At 37.6% G+C, this 19162-nt stretch overlaps 1 protein-coding gene across 1 annotated transcript in view; it reads left to right on the forward strand.

The window, feature by feature from the left end:
* Nucleotides 1–6301: 6301 nt before the first annotated feature.
* The window catches only part of SRP72 (signal recognition particle 72), a 130413-nt gene continuing 117552 nt past the window's right edge, over nucleotides 6302–19162 (forward strand). Inside the window, exons 1-3 of the mRNA XM_053700023.1 lie at nucleotides 6302–6320; nucleotides 10577–10582; nucleotides 19009–19129. Coding sequence (XP_053555998.1) covers nucleotides 6302–6320; nucleotides 10577–10582; nucleotides 19009–19129 — 146 coding nt within the window. The remainder of the gene's footprint in view (nucleotides 6321–10576; nucleotides 10583–19008; nucleotides 19130–19162) is intronic.

Consider the following 19162-nt stretch of genomic DNA (forward strand, 5'->3'; position numbering starts at 1 on the left):
CGCCGACCCCTATATTATATTTATTAACCCCTAATCTGCCCCCTTCAACGTCGCCTCCACCTGCCTACACTTATTAACCCCTAATCTGCCGAGCGGACCGCACCGCTATTATTATAAAGTTATTAACCCCTAATCCGCCTCACTAACCCTATAATAAATAGTATTAACCCCTAATCTGCCCTCCCTAACATCGCCGACACCTAACTTCAAACATTAACCCCTAATCTGCCGACTGGAGCTCACCGCTATTCTAATAAATGTATTAACCCCTAAAGCTAAGTCTTACCCTAACACTAACACCCCCCTAAATTAAATATAATTTTAATCTAACGAAATTAATTAACTCTTATTAAATAAATTATTCCTATTTAAAGCTAAATACTTACCTGTAAAATAAACCCTAATATAGCTACAATATAAATTATAATTATATTATAGCTATTTTAGGATTAATATTTATTTTACAGGTAACTTTGTATTTATTTTAACCAGGTACAATAGCTATTAAATAGTTAAGAACTATTTAATAGCTAAAATAGTTAAAATAATTACAAAATTACCTGTAAAATAAATCCTAACCTAAGTTACAATTAAACCTAACACTACACTATCAATAAATTAATTAAATAAACTACCTACAATTACCTACAATTAACCTAACACTACACTATCAATAAATTCATTAAATACAATTGCTACAAATAAATACAATTAAATAAACTAGCTAAAGTACAAAAAATAAAAAAGAACTAAGTTACAAAAAATAAAAAAATATTTACAAACATAAGAAAAATATTACAACAATTTTAAACTAATTACACCTACTCTAAGCCCCCTAATAAAATAACAAAGCCCCCCAAAATAAAAAAATGCCCTACCCTATTCTAAATTACTAAAGTTCAAAGCTCTTTTACCTTACCAGCCCTGAACAGGGCCCTTTGCGGGGCATGCCCCAAAGAATTCAGCTCTTTTGCCTGTAAAAAAAAACATACAATACCCCCCCCAACATTACAACCCACCATCCACATACCCCTAATCTAACCCAAACCCCCCTTAAATAAACCTAACACTAAGCCCCTGAAGATCATCCTACCTTGTCTTCACCTCACCGGGTATCACACCGATCCGTCCAGAAGAGCTCCTCCGATGTCCTGATCCAAGCCCAAGCGGGGGGCTGAAGAGGTCCATGATCCGGCTGAAGTCTTCATCCAAGCGGGAGCTGAAGAGGTCCATGATCCAGATGAAGTCTTCATCCAAGCGGGAGCTGAAGAGGTCCATGATCCGGATGAAGTCTTCTATCAACGGCATCTTCAATCTTCTTTCTTCCGGATCCATCTTGCAGACCTCCGACGCGGAACATCCTCTTCTCCCGACGCCTACTAGCCGAATGACGGTTCCTTTAAGGGACGTCATCCAAGATAGCGTCCCTCGAATTCCGATTGGCTGATAGGATTCTATCAGCCAATCGGAATTAAGGTAGGAATATTCTGATTGGCTGATGGAATCAGCCAATCAGGACTCAAGTTCAATCCGATTGGCTGATCCAATCAGCCAATCAGATTGAGCCTTGCATTCTATTGGCCTGATCGAACAGCCAATAGAATGCGAGCTCAATCTGATTGGCTGATTGGATCAGCCAATCGGATTGACCTTGATTCTGATTGGCTGATTCATCAGCCAATCAGAATATTCCTACCTTATATTCCGATTGGCTGATAGAATCCTATCAGCCAATCGGAATTCGAGGGACGCCATCTTGGATGACGTCCCTTAAAGGAACCGTCATCTGGCTAGTAGGCGTCGGTGAGAAAGAGGATGTTCCGCGTCGGAGGTCTGCAAGATGGATCCGGAAGAAAGAAGATTGAAGATGCCGTTGATAGAAAACCTTCATCCGGATCATGGGACCTCTTCAGCTCCCGCTTGGATGAAGACTTCATCCGGATCATGGACCTCTTCAGCTCCGCTTGGATGAAGACTTCAGCCGGATCATGGACCTCTTCAGCCCCCCGCTTGGCTGGATCAGGACTCGGAGGAGCTCCTTCAGGACGGATCGGTGAACCTGGTATTGTGAAGATAAGGTAGGAAGATCTTCAGGGGTCGGTAGTGTTAGGTTTATTTAAGGGGGGTTTTGGGTTAGATTAGGGGTATGTGGGTGGTGCGTTGTAAATGTTGGGGGGGGGTATTGTATGTTTATTTTTTTACAGGCAAAAGAGCTGAATTCTTTGGGGCATGCCACGCAAAGGGCCCTGTTCAGGGCTGGTAAGGTAAAAGAGCTTTGAACTGTAGTAATTTAAAATAGGGTAGGGCATTTTTTTATTTTAGGGGTCTTTGTTATTTTATTAGGGGGCTTAGAGTAGGTGTAAATTAGTTTAACATTTTTGTAATATTTTTCTTATGTTTGTAAATATTTTTTATTTATTTGTAACTTAGTTCTTTGTTTATATTCTGTACTTAGTTAGTTTATTTCATTGTAGTTATTTGTAGGAATTGTATTTAATTTATTTATTGATAGTGTAGTGTTAGGTTTAATTGTAGGTAATTGTAGGTATTGTATTAATTAATTTATGATAGTGTAGTGTTAGGTTTAATTGTAACATAGGTTAGGATTTATTTTAAAGGTAATTTTGTAATTATTTTAACCAGGTACAATAGCTATTAAATAGTTAAGAACTATTTAATAGCTATTGTACCTGGTTAAAATAATTACAAAGTTGCCTGTAAAATAATATTAATCCTAAAATAGCTATAATATAATTATAATTTATATTGTAGCTATATTAGGATTTATTTTACAGGTAAGTATTTAGCTTTAACTAGGAATAATTTATTTAATAAGAGATAATTAATTTCGTTAGATGTAAATTATATTAATTTAGGGGGGGTGTTAGTGTTAGGGTTAGACTTAGCTTTTAGGGGTTTAATACATTTATTAGAATAGCGGTGAGCTCCAGTCGGCAGATTAGGGGTTAATAATTGAAGTTAGGTGTCGGCGATGTTAGGGAGGGCAGATTAGGGGTTAATACTATTTATTATAGGGTTAGTGAGGCGGATTAGGGGTTAATAACTTTATTATAGTAGCGCTCAGGTCCGGTCGGCAGATTAGGGGTTAATAAGTGTAGGCAGGTGGAGGCGACGTTGTGGGGGGCAGATTAGGGGTTAATAAATATAATATAGGGGTCGGCGATGTTAGGGCAGCAGATTAGGGGTACATAGGGATAATGTAAGTAGCGGCTATTTACAGAGCGGCAGATTAGGGGTTAATAATAATATGCAAGGGTCAGCGATAGCGGGGGCGGCAGATTAGGGGTTAATAAGTGTAAGGTTAGGGGTGTTTAGACTCGGGGTACATGTTAGGGTGTTAGGTGCAGACGTAGGAAGTGTTTCCGCATAGCAAACAATGGGGCTGCGTTAGGAGCTGAACGCGGCTTTTTTGCAGGTGTTAGTTTTTTTTCAGCTCAAACAGCCCCATTGTTTCCTATGGGAGAATCGTGCACAAGCACGTTTTTGAGGCTGGTCGCTTGCGTAAGCAACTCTGGTATCGAGAGTTGAAGCTGCGTTAAAAATGCTCTACTCTCCTTTTTTGGAGCCTAACGCAGCCTTTATGTGGACTCTCAATACCAGAGTTATTTTTATGGTGCGGCCAGAAAAAAGCCGGCGTTAGATTTTCGGGTCGTTACCGACAAAACTCCAAATCTAGCCGACAGTTAACACACTTCTATTTAATACTTTCTGCTTTCACACCATTGACTATAACACCAATTTACACCTCATTAGATGTTAGTTAAGCGTTACTTAAAAATTCAAGTCCAGAATCTGTCTTTATTTTTTCTCATGCTTTCTGTGTACTTTTCTGTCAAAGGTCTAAGTTTGACCTTTAAAGGGACATTATACACTCATTTTTTCTTTGCATAAATGTTTTGTAGATGATCTATTTATATAGCCCATAAAGTTTTTTTTTTTTAAATAAATGTATAGTTTTTGCTTATTTTTAAATAACCATTGCTCTGATTTTCAGACTCCTAACCAAGTCCCAAAAGTTTATGTGAATAACGTCAGCTACCTTCCTCCAGCTTGCTCCTGTTTGCGTAAAGGGGTCTTTTCAATCTGTAAAAGAAGGGGGAGGGGGGGAGGGTCTTATTTGCCACTTGCAGTGGCTTTCCAGCTACCTTTTCAACAGAGCCAAACTGACAGCTTCTAAGTAAGTTTTTAAACAGTTTTATACTGGATTTTTATATCAGTATCTGTGCATCTTATTCTTTATAGTAGTGTCTATTACATGCAGTTATATGAAAAATGAGTGTATACTGTCCTTTAAGTTATAATGACCCTTTGCTTATTTGTATATCAATAAATCAGAGGTCAAAGAGAGATTGATATGATAAAGAAAAGAGCAAAAAAATGGGGGACTGTAACTTTATGGGGGATATTTATCAAAGCGTCAATCTCTGTGCATTCGCCGCGTTCAATACGCTGGCACGTATGCCATATACGATGCCCTTATTTCTCAACACAAACGTAAAAAGCACGCGCATCAAGTACGGCGAGATGAGCATCGTACTGTTGTTTAACTAACAGACATTGATGTTGCTGTTATTCAGGTTTTTCCAACTTCATTTCCATTACTGTCCATGAACAAGCACTTTCTCTACAGCTAATCTTTTATTTTTCATCTGTTAAGTCTAAGAAAATAGCTACATTATACCTCAACAAACCAATAGCTCATAGGGAAAGTTATTTTTAATTTATTAGTTAATAGTTGATAAGCCTGCCCAGAGGGCAGTCTATTTGTTGAAAATGCAACCCTCCAAACTACAAAAAAAAAATACAGAAAAAAATAAACAAAGCCTATCTAAAAAACATAAAATTAAACCTAAACTAATTACCCCTATAAAATAACCCCTCCCCCAAATAAAAAACACCCCAATCTAGATCAAACTACCAATAGCCCTTAAAAGGGCTTTTTGTAGGGCATTGCCCTAAAGGAATCAACTCTTATACATTAAAAATAAACAAAGTCCCCCCTAACAGTAAAATCCCCCACCCACCAAAATAAAAAAAAACTAACACTAATAAACCTAAACTACCCATTGCCCCTAAAGGAGCATTTGTATGGGTATTGCCCTTAAAAGGGCAATCAGCTCTTTTTCACTGCCCTTAAAAGGGCATTCAGCTCTTTTTGAAATTGCCCAAAAAACCCTAATCTAAAAAAACAAAACCCCCCCCAAAAATTAAAAAAAAAACTAACACTAAAGCCCCAAATAGGTACTCACGATTTCAGAAGTCCGACGAAGAAGGTCTTCTTCCAGGTGGGTCCATCATCTTCATCCACAGCAAAGGCAGCACGCTGATGAAGTTATCTTTTCCGGCGTAAGGGGGCCACAAGTAGGGAAGTATTTGTTAACTGGACCGCGGTCAGATTGTGTCAACTAGTATGGCCACTACATGGAAGCTTGCTCTAGAAAACGTTAATGTGCCGCTATCAATGAGGCCCAACCTTATTTTTATTAAATGTATACATGTCTTTAAGTGAGGAGAGTTTAACATTGAGCACTGCTTATTTTAGGCCCAAGAATCTTCCTCAGGTATGTGGGGTGGTGATTTAATGGGGAGTTTGCTGATGTGGCCGTTAATATGAGCTGTGAGATCAGTACAGACTTTGAGAGACCAGAACTTTTATTTCTGACCAACCAGTATGTATATTATGGGCACCACGAGATTTTCTTTAGGCGTCACCTTGCATTTCTTTCTTGCTAGTGGCGTGTCTTACGGCCCTAACACTATTTCCCAGCTTATAACTTTCTGCGTGTTCTGAGGCCTATTTTTATCTGTGATTCAAAGTCTCTGGATCTTGGATTATTTATATGCAAGAAGGGTGTGTTTCAATCTGAATCTATCTGCTCGATAACTTTTCCTCCACTCCCTATGGGTGTCACTAAGTCTTACCCTGCTGCAGCGAGAAGTGAGTGCCGGCAGGCCCATTACTGTCCCAGGATGCAGCTCTTAGGTGACTCGTCTGGGCAGGACTTTGCTTCTCACATTTTCCACAGAATCCCTCCCTATAATGGTGTGTGGCTTTGGTCGTTCCGGTTTAAGGATACTGGTCAAATCTGCTAGGCCTGCCGCTTTACCTCACTTCCTTGCGGATTCCACTCCGCCTCAATAGCCCACCTCTAGGTCTGGTTGGGTGATCCTGTCTGAGGACTTGAGGAGTCAGCGGGTTAGGCTATGTGTCTTCCGCTGTCGCCGATCTGAGAACTGGGCCTATGTGATGCAAGGTCTTTGAAGTTGCGGCAGTGCGATCATGTGTCGTGTTCTTGCCGGTAAGTTGATAGGGTAATGCTGCCTTTGCCTTTTTAAGTTGGTCCACAAACCGTCTCCTTCAGCTCCGCTGCCGTATCTGTAAGGGTAATGGGCCGTATGGAGCTGCTAATATGCTTTTCCCCTCAGCGCTGTTTCTTATGTAGCTGGTGGCGGGAAGGTCTGTTCAGTCGACCCTGCTCAGTGGTTATTAGTATATAGTTTTACCTCCGGATTTCAGACCAGGTACAGCCCTCTTAGAAATATATTGTGGCACCTTTCCTGATAAAAAGGATGAATTAATTGCACATAACTTTCTTATTTTAGCACATGGGTTTCAAGAGCACTAACAGATTGCAGCCATCCTCCAGCGTGGCTAGGCTCCGCTCCGTTTTTTTTTTTTTTAAATACTTATCGTGGGGGGGGGGGGGTTTAATTGTCCGTTTGCCTTCGCTGCATCCCGGTGGATTCCGAAAATGGCAGGGTGGTGAAAGAATCCACCTTCGGTAATAATAATTTTATTGGGTATGTTTTTTATTAATACTTCATGCGGGCGGTTATTATTTTTTTTTTATTACTTAATGCGGATGGTTAGGTTGTTTTTTTTTAATACTTATTGCAGGCATTTTTGGTTTTCTTTTAATACTTATTGCGGCAGTTATTTTTTTTTTTTAATGCTCGTATGCCTTCGCAGCATCCAGTGGATTCGAAAATGAAGAGGGTTGTGAAAGAATCCACCTTCGCTACATCCATGTGAATTATTTTGGCTGCCCTCGCACTGCCAACATTCCTTTGAGGATTGCGTGCCGCAACTGCCGATTGCGACAGATCGCGTTACAACGCGATTATAGGTATAGATATGACTACTTTCACATAAATTAATGTGTATTTGTATTTCTAGAAGTCATATGATATGCTTTTATATATTTTTTAAAAAAAAAATGATTATTAATGCCTAGAATTTGTACATATATCTTTGCACATACTTGTATATATATATATATATATCTATATCATAATTATATATATATATATATGTGTGTGTGTGTGTTATGTCAGAAAATCTTTTGTCAAATAATATTTACATTCCCCTAAATTCTTTATTTTTGTTCTAAACCAATGTTGTCTTTCATGATCTTTGTGTTTATTTATACCACTATATGTATATAGTGTAAATGTATTATTATTCTGAGCCAGGAATAATTGCAAATATAACATGTAATCATGGTATCATATGTACAGTATTTAATTGCAATCAATGGATAATTTAAGAGCTGGGCCTTTTTCTCCCTGTACCTGTGTAACTCCCTCCTGATTGCAATCTAGTTTTAAAAACACCCCTACACAAGTGTTATAAAATGGGCTGGCATATAAGATGACATTTCTTACTGAAAAAGAAATTCAAGAGAAGGAAGAAAATACACTGAAAATAGTGTGGACAGTAAAGAGGTGAATTTAATTTTCTGCTGTAATCTGATTCATGGTCAGTTTTAATGTTAGGTGGGCTATCCTTTTGAGCTATCAGCTTAAGATTATACTGATTAAAACATCAATTCAAATTTTAAAATCATTGTCTAAAATATTGCACTGTGTGTGTCCTAATGTTAACATCAATGTTTATCTTTAATACTAATTTCACATATATATACTTTCAAAGTAATAATACACAATGTAACAAATGGCACTTACAAGTGCTTATGAGTGATCAATGACACAAGAAGTTCGAGCAATTTGATTCATTAGTGATAGTTTAAAATGTATATTTGAATCAGATTGGCTGAATGTCATAAATCATGTGATATGCATATTCCAATCAAAAGTGGTTGAAAAATCACTAGCATGTGGGTTGTTTTAGAGTTTGCATCATAATTTGTGCGAAAAGTGTTGCATCAAATATGGTACGAAGTGGAGGGAGGTGGGACTTGTATTACATGTCCTTAAACATGGTGCAAATAAGATTTTTCCAAAAAAATAAATAAAAGGAAGATAGCTATATTATGTTGTGGTATTCATATCATTTTATCTCTATAATCTATTAGTGCAACAAGTTAGGGGCAAAACTTTGCAACAAATTTGGAAAAATAATATTGTCCCCTTGCTTTGTAATGAGAGACAAAGTTGTAACATTATCCATAAGTAGTAATGTATTTTCATTTTTATCCCTATATCCACTAGTGCACCAAATGTGGAGCAATAATATTGTTTGATTTAGAAAGGGTATAAAATTTTAATAAAGTTTCTAATTTACTTTTATTATGTAATATACTTCATTCTCTTGCAGCATCGAACATAAGCTTTCTGTGTTTTCAGACTCCCATTGATTTGATTGAAAACTAGGTACGCTGCATCGGAATAGACGCGAGCGTACCTGTTAAATGTTTGATAACTTGGGAAAAGGGTCAAATAGAGTTGAATGTGAATTCAAAACATCTGTAATGACGCAAGCATCGATCTGCGTTGGATTGAGATCACGGGAGCGTATATTATGCCCCAAATTTCAACATTTGACGATCTTGGTGCTTTGATAACTACGGCGGATCAATCTCGTGACAAATACAACGCGGGATTCAAGCGTATTTACAGTTGACGCTTTGATAAATATCCCCCTATATATCCAATGTTATTTTTCAGGTATGATGTATATGTTCAATGTGAACAATATCCCTCATAATTGTCTGTACATTTTTCTGTGTCCTCAATAAAAATAATACATTAAAATAAACACAGCACTTGCTGAGCGAGCCTAAGGTGCTTGTTCCATCTGGTAATGACTCAATTTGCTAATTACAGACATGATACAAGCACCAATGGCACTTTGAGCTGCTGCAGTATTTAAAATGCTGGTGCACTGAGAATATCTAGCTATTCTTCACATGCACGTGCAGAGAAAAAATGTTAACACTAAAACAGTGATAACTTTTACTAGAAGCATTTTAGACAATACATGTATATTACATATATGTTTCTATTCAATTATGTAATTCCATCTATGTGCATTTAAATTTTGACCGGAATGTCCCTTTAAATACATTTCTTTTACTTTAGTCAGGTTTCTGATCAGCCCCCTTTCGGAGAAGGGGCAAGGAATAAAGCCCACACATTTATAGCAAGCCATAAACCAGCTCTCAAACCTGACTATATTATAGGAAACTGTTTACTTCCACTTAGGTACATTAAGTGACAGTATTGTGTTGATCGCTCACATTGGGGAACAAGGTGGATTAATTTCATACCAAACATGACATGGCAGTCATATTTAGTCACATAATCACATTATTAAAACATATCCTAAGATAGCCTAGATTTCCTGAAATGCTGTTAGTGATATGTGTTTTGTGATACCAATTAAGAGAGTGTGGCAATAATAAACTCAGTACAGCAAAGAAAATAAATTGCCTCTGATCAATAAAATTACTGAAGCTTGATTTCTAATTTTCACCAGACTTTACTTAAACTGAGACTGCCCTAGGATACCACTGACTGAGCACAATCCAATGATGTCAAAGATAGTACCCTATCTTGGTAAAATAAGCCTTCACAAGTCTCCTAAATGCACTACTGCATTCACTCTACTCTCATACGGCTAGATTACGAGTTTGGCGTTAGAGGCTGTGCGGTGCTAAGGAGCAGTTTATGCTCACCGCTCACTTACAGACAGCGCTGGTATTAGGGGTTTTTACAACCCAGACAAGAAGTGAGCGTTGAGCAAAATTATGCTCCTTACCGCACTCCAATACCAGCGCTGCTTACATTAGCGGTGAGCTGGTGTAACGTGCTCGTGCACGATTTCCCCATAGGAATCAACGGGGAGAGCCGGCTGAAAAAAAGTCTAACACCTGAAAAAAAGCAGCGTAAAGCACCTTAACGCAGCCCCACTGATTCCTATGGAGAAATACATTTTATGTCTACACCTAACACACTAACATGAACCCTGAGTCTAAACACCCCTAATCTTACACTTATTAACCCCTAATCTGCCGCCGCCGACATAGCCGCAACCTTCATTATATTGTTAACCCCTAATCTGCCGCTCCGGACACCGTCGCCACTTACATTATATTTATGAACCCCTAATCTGCTTTCCCCAACATCGCTGACACCTACATTATATTTATTAACCCCTAATCTGCCGCCCCTATGTCGCCACCACCTACCTACATTTATTAACCCCTAATCTGCCGCCCCCAACTTCGCCGCCACTATATTAAAGTTAATAACCCCTAAACCTAAATCTAACCCTAAACACCCCCTAACTTAAATATAATTAAAAGAACTCTAAATAAAATTACTATCATTAATTAAATTATTCCTATTTAAAACTAAATACCTGTAAAATAAACCCTAAGCTAGCTACAATATAACTAATAGTTACATTGTAGCTATCTTAGGGTTTATTTTTATTTTACAGGCAAGTTTGTATTTATTTTAACTAGGTAGAATAGTTACTAAATAGTTAATAACTATTTACTAACTACCTAGCTAAAATAAATACAAATTTACCTGTAAAATAAAACCTAACCTAAGTTACAATTACACCTAACACTACACTATAATTAAATTAATTCCCTAAATTAAATACAATTAAATAAAATTATCTAAAGTACAACCCCCCCCCACTAAATTACAGAAAATAATAAACAAATTACAAGATTTTTAAACTAATTACACCTAATCTAATCCCCCTAACAAAATAAAAAAGCCCCCCCCCCCAAATAAAAAAAGCCCTACCCTACACTAAATTACAAATAGCCCATAAAAGGGCCTTTTGCTGGGCATTGCCCCAAAGTAATCAGCTCTCTTACCTGTAAAAAAAATTACAAATCCCCCCAACATTAAAACCTACCACCCACACAACCAACCCTACTCTAAAACCCACCCAATACCCCCTTAAAAAAAAACTAACACTAACCCCTTCAAGATCACCTTACCGGGACGCCGGGAGAAGTCTTCATCCAAGCCGGGCGAAGTAGTTCTCCAGACGGGCAGAAGTCTTCATCCACAGCATCTTCTATCTTCATCCATCCGGTGCGGAGCGGGTCCATCTTCAAGACATCCGACGCGGAGCATCATCTTCTTTTCACGGCGACTGAAGAATGAAGGTACCTTTAAGTGACGTCATCCAAGATGGCGTCCCTTCAATTCCGACTGGCTGATAGAATTCTATCAGCCAATCGGAATTAAGGTAGCAAATATCCTATTGGCTGATGCAATCAGTCAATAGGATTGAAGTTCAATCCTATTGGCTGATCCAATCAGCCAATAGGATTGAGTTTGCATTCTATTGGCTGATTGAATCAGCCATTAGGATTGAACTTCAATCCTATTCGCTGATTGCATTAGCCAATAGGATTTTTTCTACCTTAATTCCGATTGGCTGATAGAATTCTATCAGCCAATCGGAATTGAAGGGACGCCATCTTGGATGACGTCACTTAAAGGTACCTTCATTCTGTATTAGCCGTCGATTGAAGAGGATGCTCCGCGTCGGATGTCTTGAACATGGACCCGCTCCGTGCCGGATGGATGAAGACAGAAGATGCCGTCTGAATGAAGACTTCTGCCCGTCTGGGGGACCACTTCGCCCGGCTTGGATGAAGACTTCTCCCGGCTTCGTTGAGGACTTCGGCCCGGTTGGGTGAAGACTTCTCCCGGTAAGGTGATCTTCAAGGGGTTAGTGTTAGGTTTTTTTAAGGGGGTATTGGTGGGTTTTAGAGTAGGGTTGGTTGTGTGGGTGGTGGGTTTAATGTTGGGGGGGATTTGTAATTTTTTTTTACAGGTAAGAGAGCTGATTACTTGGGGCAATGCCCACACAAAAGGCCCTTTTCAGGGCTATTTGTAATTTAGTGTAGGGTAGGGGCTTTTTTTATTTTGGGGGGTCTTTTTATTTTGTTAGGGGGATAGATTAGGTGTAATTAGCTTAAAATGTTGTAATTTGTTATTATATTCTGTATTTTGTGGTTTTTTTTGCACTTTAGATAATTTATATATTGTATTTAATTGTATTTAATTTAGGGAATTCAGTAATTAAGTATAGTGTAGTGTTAGGTGTAATTGTAACTTAGGTTAGGTTTTATTATACAGGTAACTTTGTATTTATTTTAGCTAGGTAGTGTTATTAAATAGACAATAACTATTTAGTAACTTATTCTACCTAGTTAAAATAAATACGAACTTGCTGTAAAATAAAAATAACCCTAAAATAGATACAATGTAACTATTTAGTTATATTTTAGCTAGCTAGGGTTTATTTTACAGTAAGTATTTAGTTATTAAATAGGAATTATTTAGTTAATGATAGTAATTTTATTTAGATTTATTTAAATTATATTTAAGTTATGGGGTGTTCGGGTTTGAGCTTAGATTTAGGGGTTATAACTTTAATATAGTGGCGGTGACGTTGGGGGCAGCAGATTAGGGGTTAATAAATGTAGGTAGGTGGCGTCGATGTTAGGACGGCAGATTAGGGTTAAATAATATTTAACCAATGTTGCGAGGCGGGAGTGTGGCGGGTTTAGGGGTTAATATATATTATTATAGTGGCGGCAATGTCCGGTTCGGCAGATTAGGGGTTACAAATTTTATTTTTAGTGTTTTGCTATGTGGGGGGAGGCTCAGTTTAGGGGTTAATAGGTAGTTTAAGGGTTTGTTAGTGTACTTTTTAGCACTTAGTTAAGATTTTATGCTACGGCGTTGTAGTGTAAAACTCTTAACTACTGACTTTAAAATGCGGTACCAGTCTTGACAGGAAAGGGTGTACCGCTCACTTTTTGGCAGACTTTTTGCCAGTACCTAAGATGGTGGTGACTACTGGGGGTGAGGGAGGGAAGAGAGCTGTTTGGGGGGTAAGGGGGTGGGAGGTGTTAGGTGGGAGGGTAATCTCTACACTACAGCTAAAATTAACCTTACAAGCTACCTGATTAACCCCTTCACTGCTGGGAATATGTGTGGGGCGCAACTGAAGCTGCCTTCAAATTACCAAAAAAAATGTCTGCTATTTCTGGACAAAAGGGATCCCAGAGAAGCTTTTACAATTGTTTGTGCTATGATTACACATGCAGCATGTAAATAATTTTAGTGAGAACCCCAAATTTTGTGAAAAACTTAACATTTGTTTCTTTATATGATCGTATTTGGCGGCATGAAATATACCAAATGTATATATATATAGTTTTGACAGGTAAATAGAAATAAATAAATGCTCTATATCTGTTAAATTGAGTGAAGCAAAAATCAGTATTTTTAGGCAGTTGTTCTCTGAAAGTCCGGGTGTAGTGACTTTATTTATAATATGTCTAGTACCAGCTAGAAGCGGAGAGAAAACGCTGACTACTATATCAGGAGATAGGGAACGACTTGCAGTGCCATGAAACTTGAGATGAGCGGAGGAGGTGTGACCTGGTGTGAGGAATAAAAAATCAAGAAACGGAAACTGTTAAGGAGAAGGGGGAGGAGCACAGAGTTCAGAGTACGTGGTCTTAAAAACTAGTGGAGAACAGAGACCTAGTAGGTGTGCATTTCGGAGCATCTTTATAAGGGACATATTTGTATCACTTTTATTCATTTTTAACAAGATTACAGAAATAACAAACCAACATATATTCTGTGGACACACTCACACTGTAATGATTACTCGTCTCCATCTTTAATATTTCTGTTGCATGAATCTACCATTTTGCCCAATTATAAAGTCGCAGGTATGCAAATGTAAACTTTATTTATTTAAGATATACATTTTAATCATCGCCTTGGTTGTTTAAATCATATTTGATATGTAAACGCTGCACTTGCTCTATGTGGACCCGATGTAATGCCAGAAGTAAACACGGCGCTGTATAGGTCGCTGTTATGACGTCATTAGTTCCTCGGTCTCGTCTCCCGTCCCGTGCCTGAGCTGCACTTGGCATTAGAAGATGGCGAGACTTCTGGGCAGCTGCTGGCTTCTCAGCTTTGGCTTCTTTAGGGAGTGAAGTTTATAGAGCTGGGACAAAATGGGGTTTTAATCGGGCCCTGAAATCTCGTAATAAAAAGTAAGGGATAAGCGTACAGAAAATGGGAATGTGTTTCTCTTAGTCTAATGGGTACTTGCAATATATTACTGGCCTACAGCTGTATAAGGACCAGAACAGAATTATTTTTTTGTTAACACTGAGCATCATTTCTTTGGTTGTCTTTGCCTTCGTTTTAAAACAGCTACACTGTGTCTTGAATGTTATAAATGCGTTTTGTTTTCAATCTTTACTAATAGAGTAGATGCTAGTTATGTTTCTGAGATTCTATTTGAATCCTTACATTTACAAATTTCTAGTTGTTGGAAGTATAAAGTAATTTACTATTTTGGATTTTCCCCCCTCAAATTTGTTTTATATTCGGTTATGGCAGCTTTTGTCAGTTCTTTAGACACAAATTATTTTACTCTTGCTGAGTCCTAATGTATGAGCCTTCTGCAGTATAATGCCTGTCTCTTCACAAGGCACTAGCGACACACTGGCAACATTATCCGTTTGGTTGTGCATCCTGTCCCTCACATAGACATGAACCAGTCAGATTATGCAATAATGGCAGAGGGCAGATACGCTCCAGAGAACTTTGTTGTAATCAGAGCCTCGGGGGCCACAACCACCTCTGGGAACCTAACCATGGGTCCCACCCCCCACTACGTACTTTTGTAGGTTCTCAGACAGAATACATGTGCGATGGATAATAATCTGACAGACAAATGTCTGTCGGATAACAGTTCAGTCAGTCCGAGAACCTTTTTTTTGTGGGGGTTGGGCCCCATGGTTTGGTTCCCAGAGAGGCGGTTGTGGCGCCTGAGGCTCTAATTAGGACAGAACGCTCTGGAGCGTATCTGCCCTTTGCTGTTATTGCATTATCTGATTGATCCGTGTGTCCGTGACGCACCAGAGGCACAACCAATCGAATAATGTTGCCAGTGTGTCGCTAGCGCTGTGTCTCTTCTGACTGGCTCTCCATGCTCTTTGATCATTCAGGAGGTTGTAGATAAATGCCCATGGAGACCTAAGAGAGAGTGCAGTATGATGTAGTATTTATTAAGAAAAAATGCCTTAATTATAAAACAGGGCCATGAATTTATTTTGGTTGCCCGTACAGTTTATTATTAAAGGAATGGTCTAGTCAAAATTATACTTTCATCATTTAGATAGAGCATGTGATTTTAAGCTCCTATTATCAATTTTTCTTCTTTCTCATTGGGTATCTTTATTTGAAAAAGCAAGAATGTAAGGCATATGTAGCGCGGCCCATTTTTGGTTCAGCAACCTGGGTAGCACTGTCTGGATTGGTGTCCTAATGGGCCGGCTTCGAAGTCTACTTTTGGGAAATAAAGATTCAAAGAGAACAAAGAATAATTGACATAGGAGCAAATGGAGAGAGTTTGCTTAAAATTGCATGCTCTAATCTGAATCATGAAAGTTTAGTTTTGACTAGTCTATTCCTTTAAAACACTGTTTATCAGTTTTTGTAACTTATGGGTATGGTTGAACCTTTTTTTTAAGGCGATAGAGAAATGACTTGAGTAACAAATCCCACAGTAAAAACACATCTCTAGGCTTATAAAGACTTCTTGCTTAAAAAACAAAAACAGCAGAGTTTGCTGATATGTATCAAATAATGGTGACTTTAATATAAAATTATATGCTTTTATAAATTTGTCACATTTTTGTAGTCTTATTTTTCTGAAATCACTCTTAAAGGGACCTAAACCCCCCAAAAATGTATTTCATGATTCAGATAGAGCATACAATTTTAAGGATTAGAAGTCTTTACTTTTGCAGTGTTTTAAAAATACATAACCACTTAGTTAAAGGGATAGTAAACCCCAAAATTTTCTTTTAGAATTCAGATAGAACATACAATTTTAAACAATTTTCCAATTTATTTCTATTACCAAATTTGCTTCATTCTCTTGTTATCCATTGCTGAAGGGACAGTATTGCACTACTGACAGGAAGCTGAAAACATCTAGTTAGCCAAACACAAGAGACAAAGTGCAGGCACCAATTAGCAGCAGCTCCCACTAGTGTATGATATATGCGTATTCTTTTTCTAACAAGGGATACTAAGAACGAAGTACATTCGAAAATAGAAGTGACTTTAAAAGTGTCTTACAATTACATGCTCTATGGGAATCATGCAAGTTTAATTTTGACTTTCCTATCCCTTTAAGGTTTCATAGATTAAAACCTTTAAGTCTTACCTTAAAACGAAGCTTTAATGTTCAATAAAATTATGTTTTCGTTTCCCTGTATACGTCCGTAACGACTGCCCATAAATGTAGACTGATAATGCATTCTCTTCCTCCAATGGCGCTGCAGCATGATAAGCTAATTACAGTATTTAAAGGGACAGTCAAGTCTAAAAAACCTTTCATGATTTAAATAGGGGAATGTAATTTTAAACAACTTTCCAATTTTTACTCATCACCAATTTTGCTTTGTTCTCTTGGTATTCTTAGTGCTAATTTCTTAGACCTTGAAGACTGCCTCTAATCTGAATGCATTATTGACCACTAGAGGGCGTTAGTTCATGTGTTTCATATAGATAGCATTGAGCTCATGCACATGAATTATCGAGGAGTGAGCACTCATTGGCTAAAATGCAAGTCTGTCAAAGAACTGAATAAGGGGGCAGTTTGCAGAGGCTTAGAGTACAAGGTTATCACAGAGATAAAAAGTATTTTACTATAACTGTGTTGGTTATGCAAAACTGGGGAATGGGTAATAAAGGGATTATCTTTCTTTTTAAACAACAAAAATTCTGGTATTGACTGTCCCTTTAAATGAACGCTTCTCATCAATCTTGGGGGGTGGGCACTTGCATGCGCAATGCATTGTTAGTCTCCGGTCACGTGACTTAGTATACATGTTCTGTCGCAGTTTTCATGTAAATTTTTAAAAATGGCTAAAAGATATGTTTTAAAAAAAATATATAAATTTTTGGTTTTGTTTACTATCCCTTTAAACAACTTTCCAATTTACTTCTATTATCTTATCTAATTTGCTAAGTTCTCTTGGTATCCTTTCTTGAAAAGCATACCTAGGTAGGCTCAAGAGCTGGAAGCTAGCTGCTGGTTGGTGGCTAAATTATATATTATTTTAATTGGCTTATCCATGCTGCTCAGCTAGCTCCCTGTAATGCATTGTTGCTTCAATAAAGGAATGAAGCAAAATTGACTATAGAAGTAAATTGGAAAGTTGTTTAAAAATGTATGGACCAGTTCAGTAGATCCGTTGTGATCACACTAAACAGCTTGGAATTGTTTCAAACTACACAATGCACCAAGTGGAAGGTACAAAACATATAGCCTTCCTGTTACCACTTTATAGACCAAATAAATCCATTTTAATTCTATGGTTTTATAACATAGTCCTTTCTTTGTTACTGTAACTACATCACTTGCATAATAGGCTAGGGAATTTGGAGGGAGAGTGGATGGAATATATAGGGATAGGTTTATGAAGCTTTTTAGGCTATGCGAAACAAGTTTGCATGTGTGATCTTGATGTCACATATTTAAAGGACCAGTCAACACAGCAGATTTGCATAATCAACAAATGCAAGATAACAAGACAATGCAATAGCACTTAGTCCGAACTTCAAATGAGTAGTAGACTTTTTTTCTGACATTTTTAAAAGTTATGTCTCTTTCCACTCCCCCTGTACCATGTGACAACCATCAGCCAATCACAAATGCATACACGTACCATGTGACAGCCATCAGCCATTCACAAATGCATACACACTTATTCTTGCACATGCTCAGTAGGAGCTGGTGACTCAAAAAGTTTAAATATAAAAAGACTGTGCACATTTACTTAATGGAAGTAAATTGGAAAGTTGTTTAAAATGGCATGCACTATCTGAATAATGAAAGTTTAATTTTGATTGAGTGTCCCTTTAAGAAGCAGAAACTGCTACTTCTGCCACTGAGGTGGTGAGATCAATCACTCTGGCGCCTGCTCGTTCAGGGTGATTGACATGCCCTGCTCTAGCTCAACCTGTCCACCTAATAAATTTTGTCCATTGTATACACAGTTTTTAAGACAAAAAAAGAATACAGTGATATACATGAACGTTGATGGATAATATAGAAGCAGTCCATTGTTTACTATGGTATTATAAAAATAATCCGTAAAGATTACTGATTTTGGGCAAGTGTCAATATCCTGTAACCAAAATAGAATGTTTCCATTTTTCCTCAGTGCTTTGACTTGTCGCCTTTTATTGTAGGTATACCTTATTGCAATGTGCCTCTAAGTGTGTCTGAGTTTTCCTATGTTGTGTGTGTGTGTGTGTTTTTTTTAATATTTTTAAATTAACAAGTTGTGATCCGTGTTTCCTTTTCATTATTTGTTCCAATAAGTGTTCTTTGTAAAGGTTGGTTGTATGCTCAACATATTGGTACATGCACTCACATTCTAGAAAGAGATAAGGCCAGATGAGGGACACTACCTAGCTTGGGGTACACGCACTTAGTGTATTTATTGGGTTTTGCAAAAGTTATAGAAGATGCATCTAGCCTTTTGTCCAGGTCATTGTATGCGCATCAAATTGATTTGCAGTTTTTTATTTTAATATTATTATTTTAAAAAAACATGTAAGCCATTTCTTAATAGCTTATTCAGTGTTTGTTATAGTAAAAGTAAATAAATTAATCAATGTTGTGTTTTTTTTTTTTTTTTGTTTTTTTAGTATTACAAGTTGCCAAGGATGATGTCACTGCCCTACACTGTAAAGTTGTTTGCCTCATCCAGAATGGGAGCTTTAAAGAAGCCCTTAATGTCATCCACAACAGTACTAAATTGTTAACAAGGTACATATATTAATGTTATTTAATTAACAGTTT

The sequence above is a fragment of the Bombina bombina genome, chromosome 2 (genome assembly GCF_027579735.1).
Source record: "Bombina bombina isolate aBomBom1 chromosome 2, aBomBom1.pri, whole genome shotgun sequence".
Classification (NCBI taxonomy): domain Eukaryota; kingdom Metazoa; phylum Chordata; class Amphibia; order Anura; family Bombinatoridae; genus Bombina; species Bombina bombina.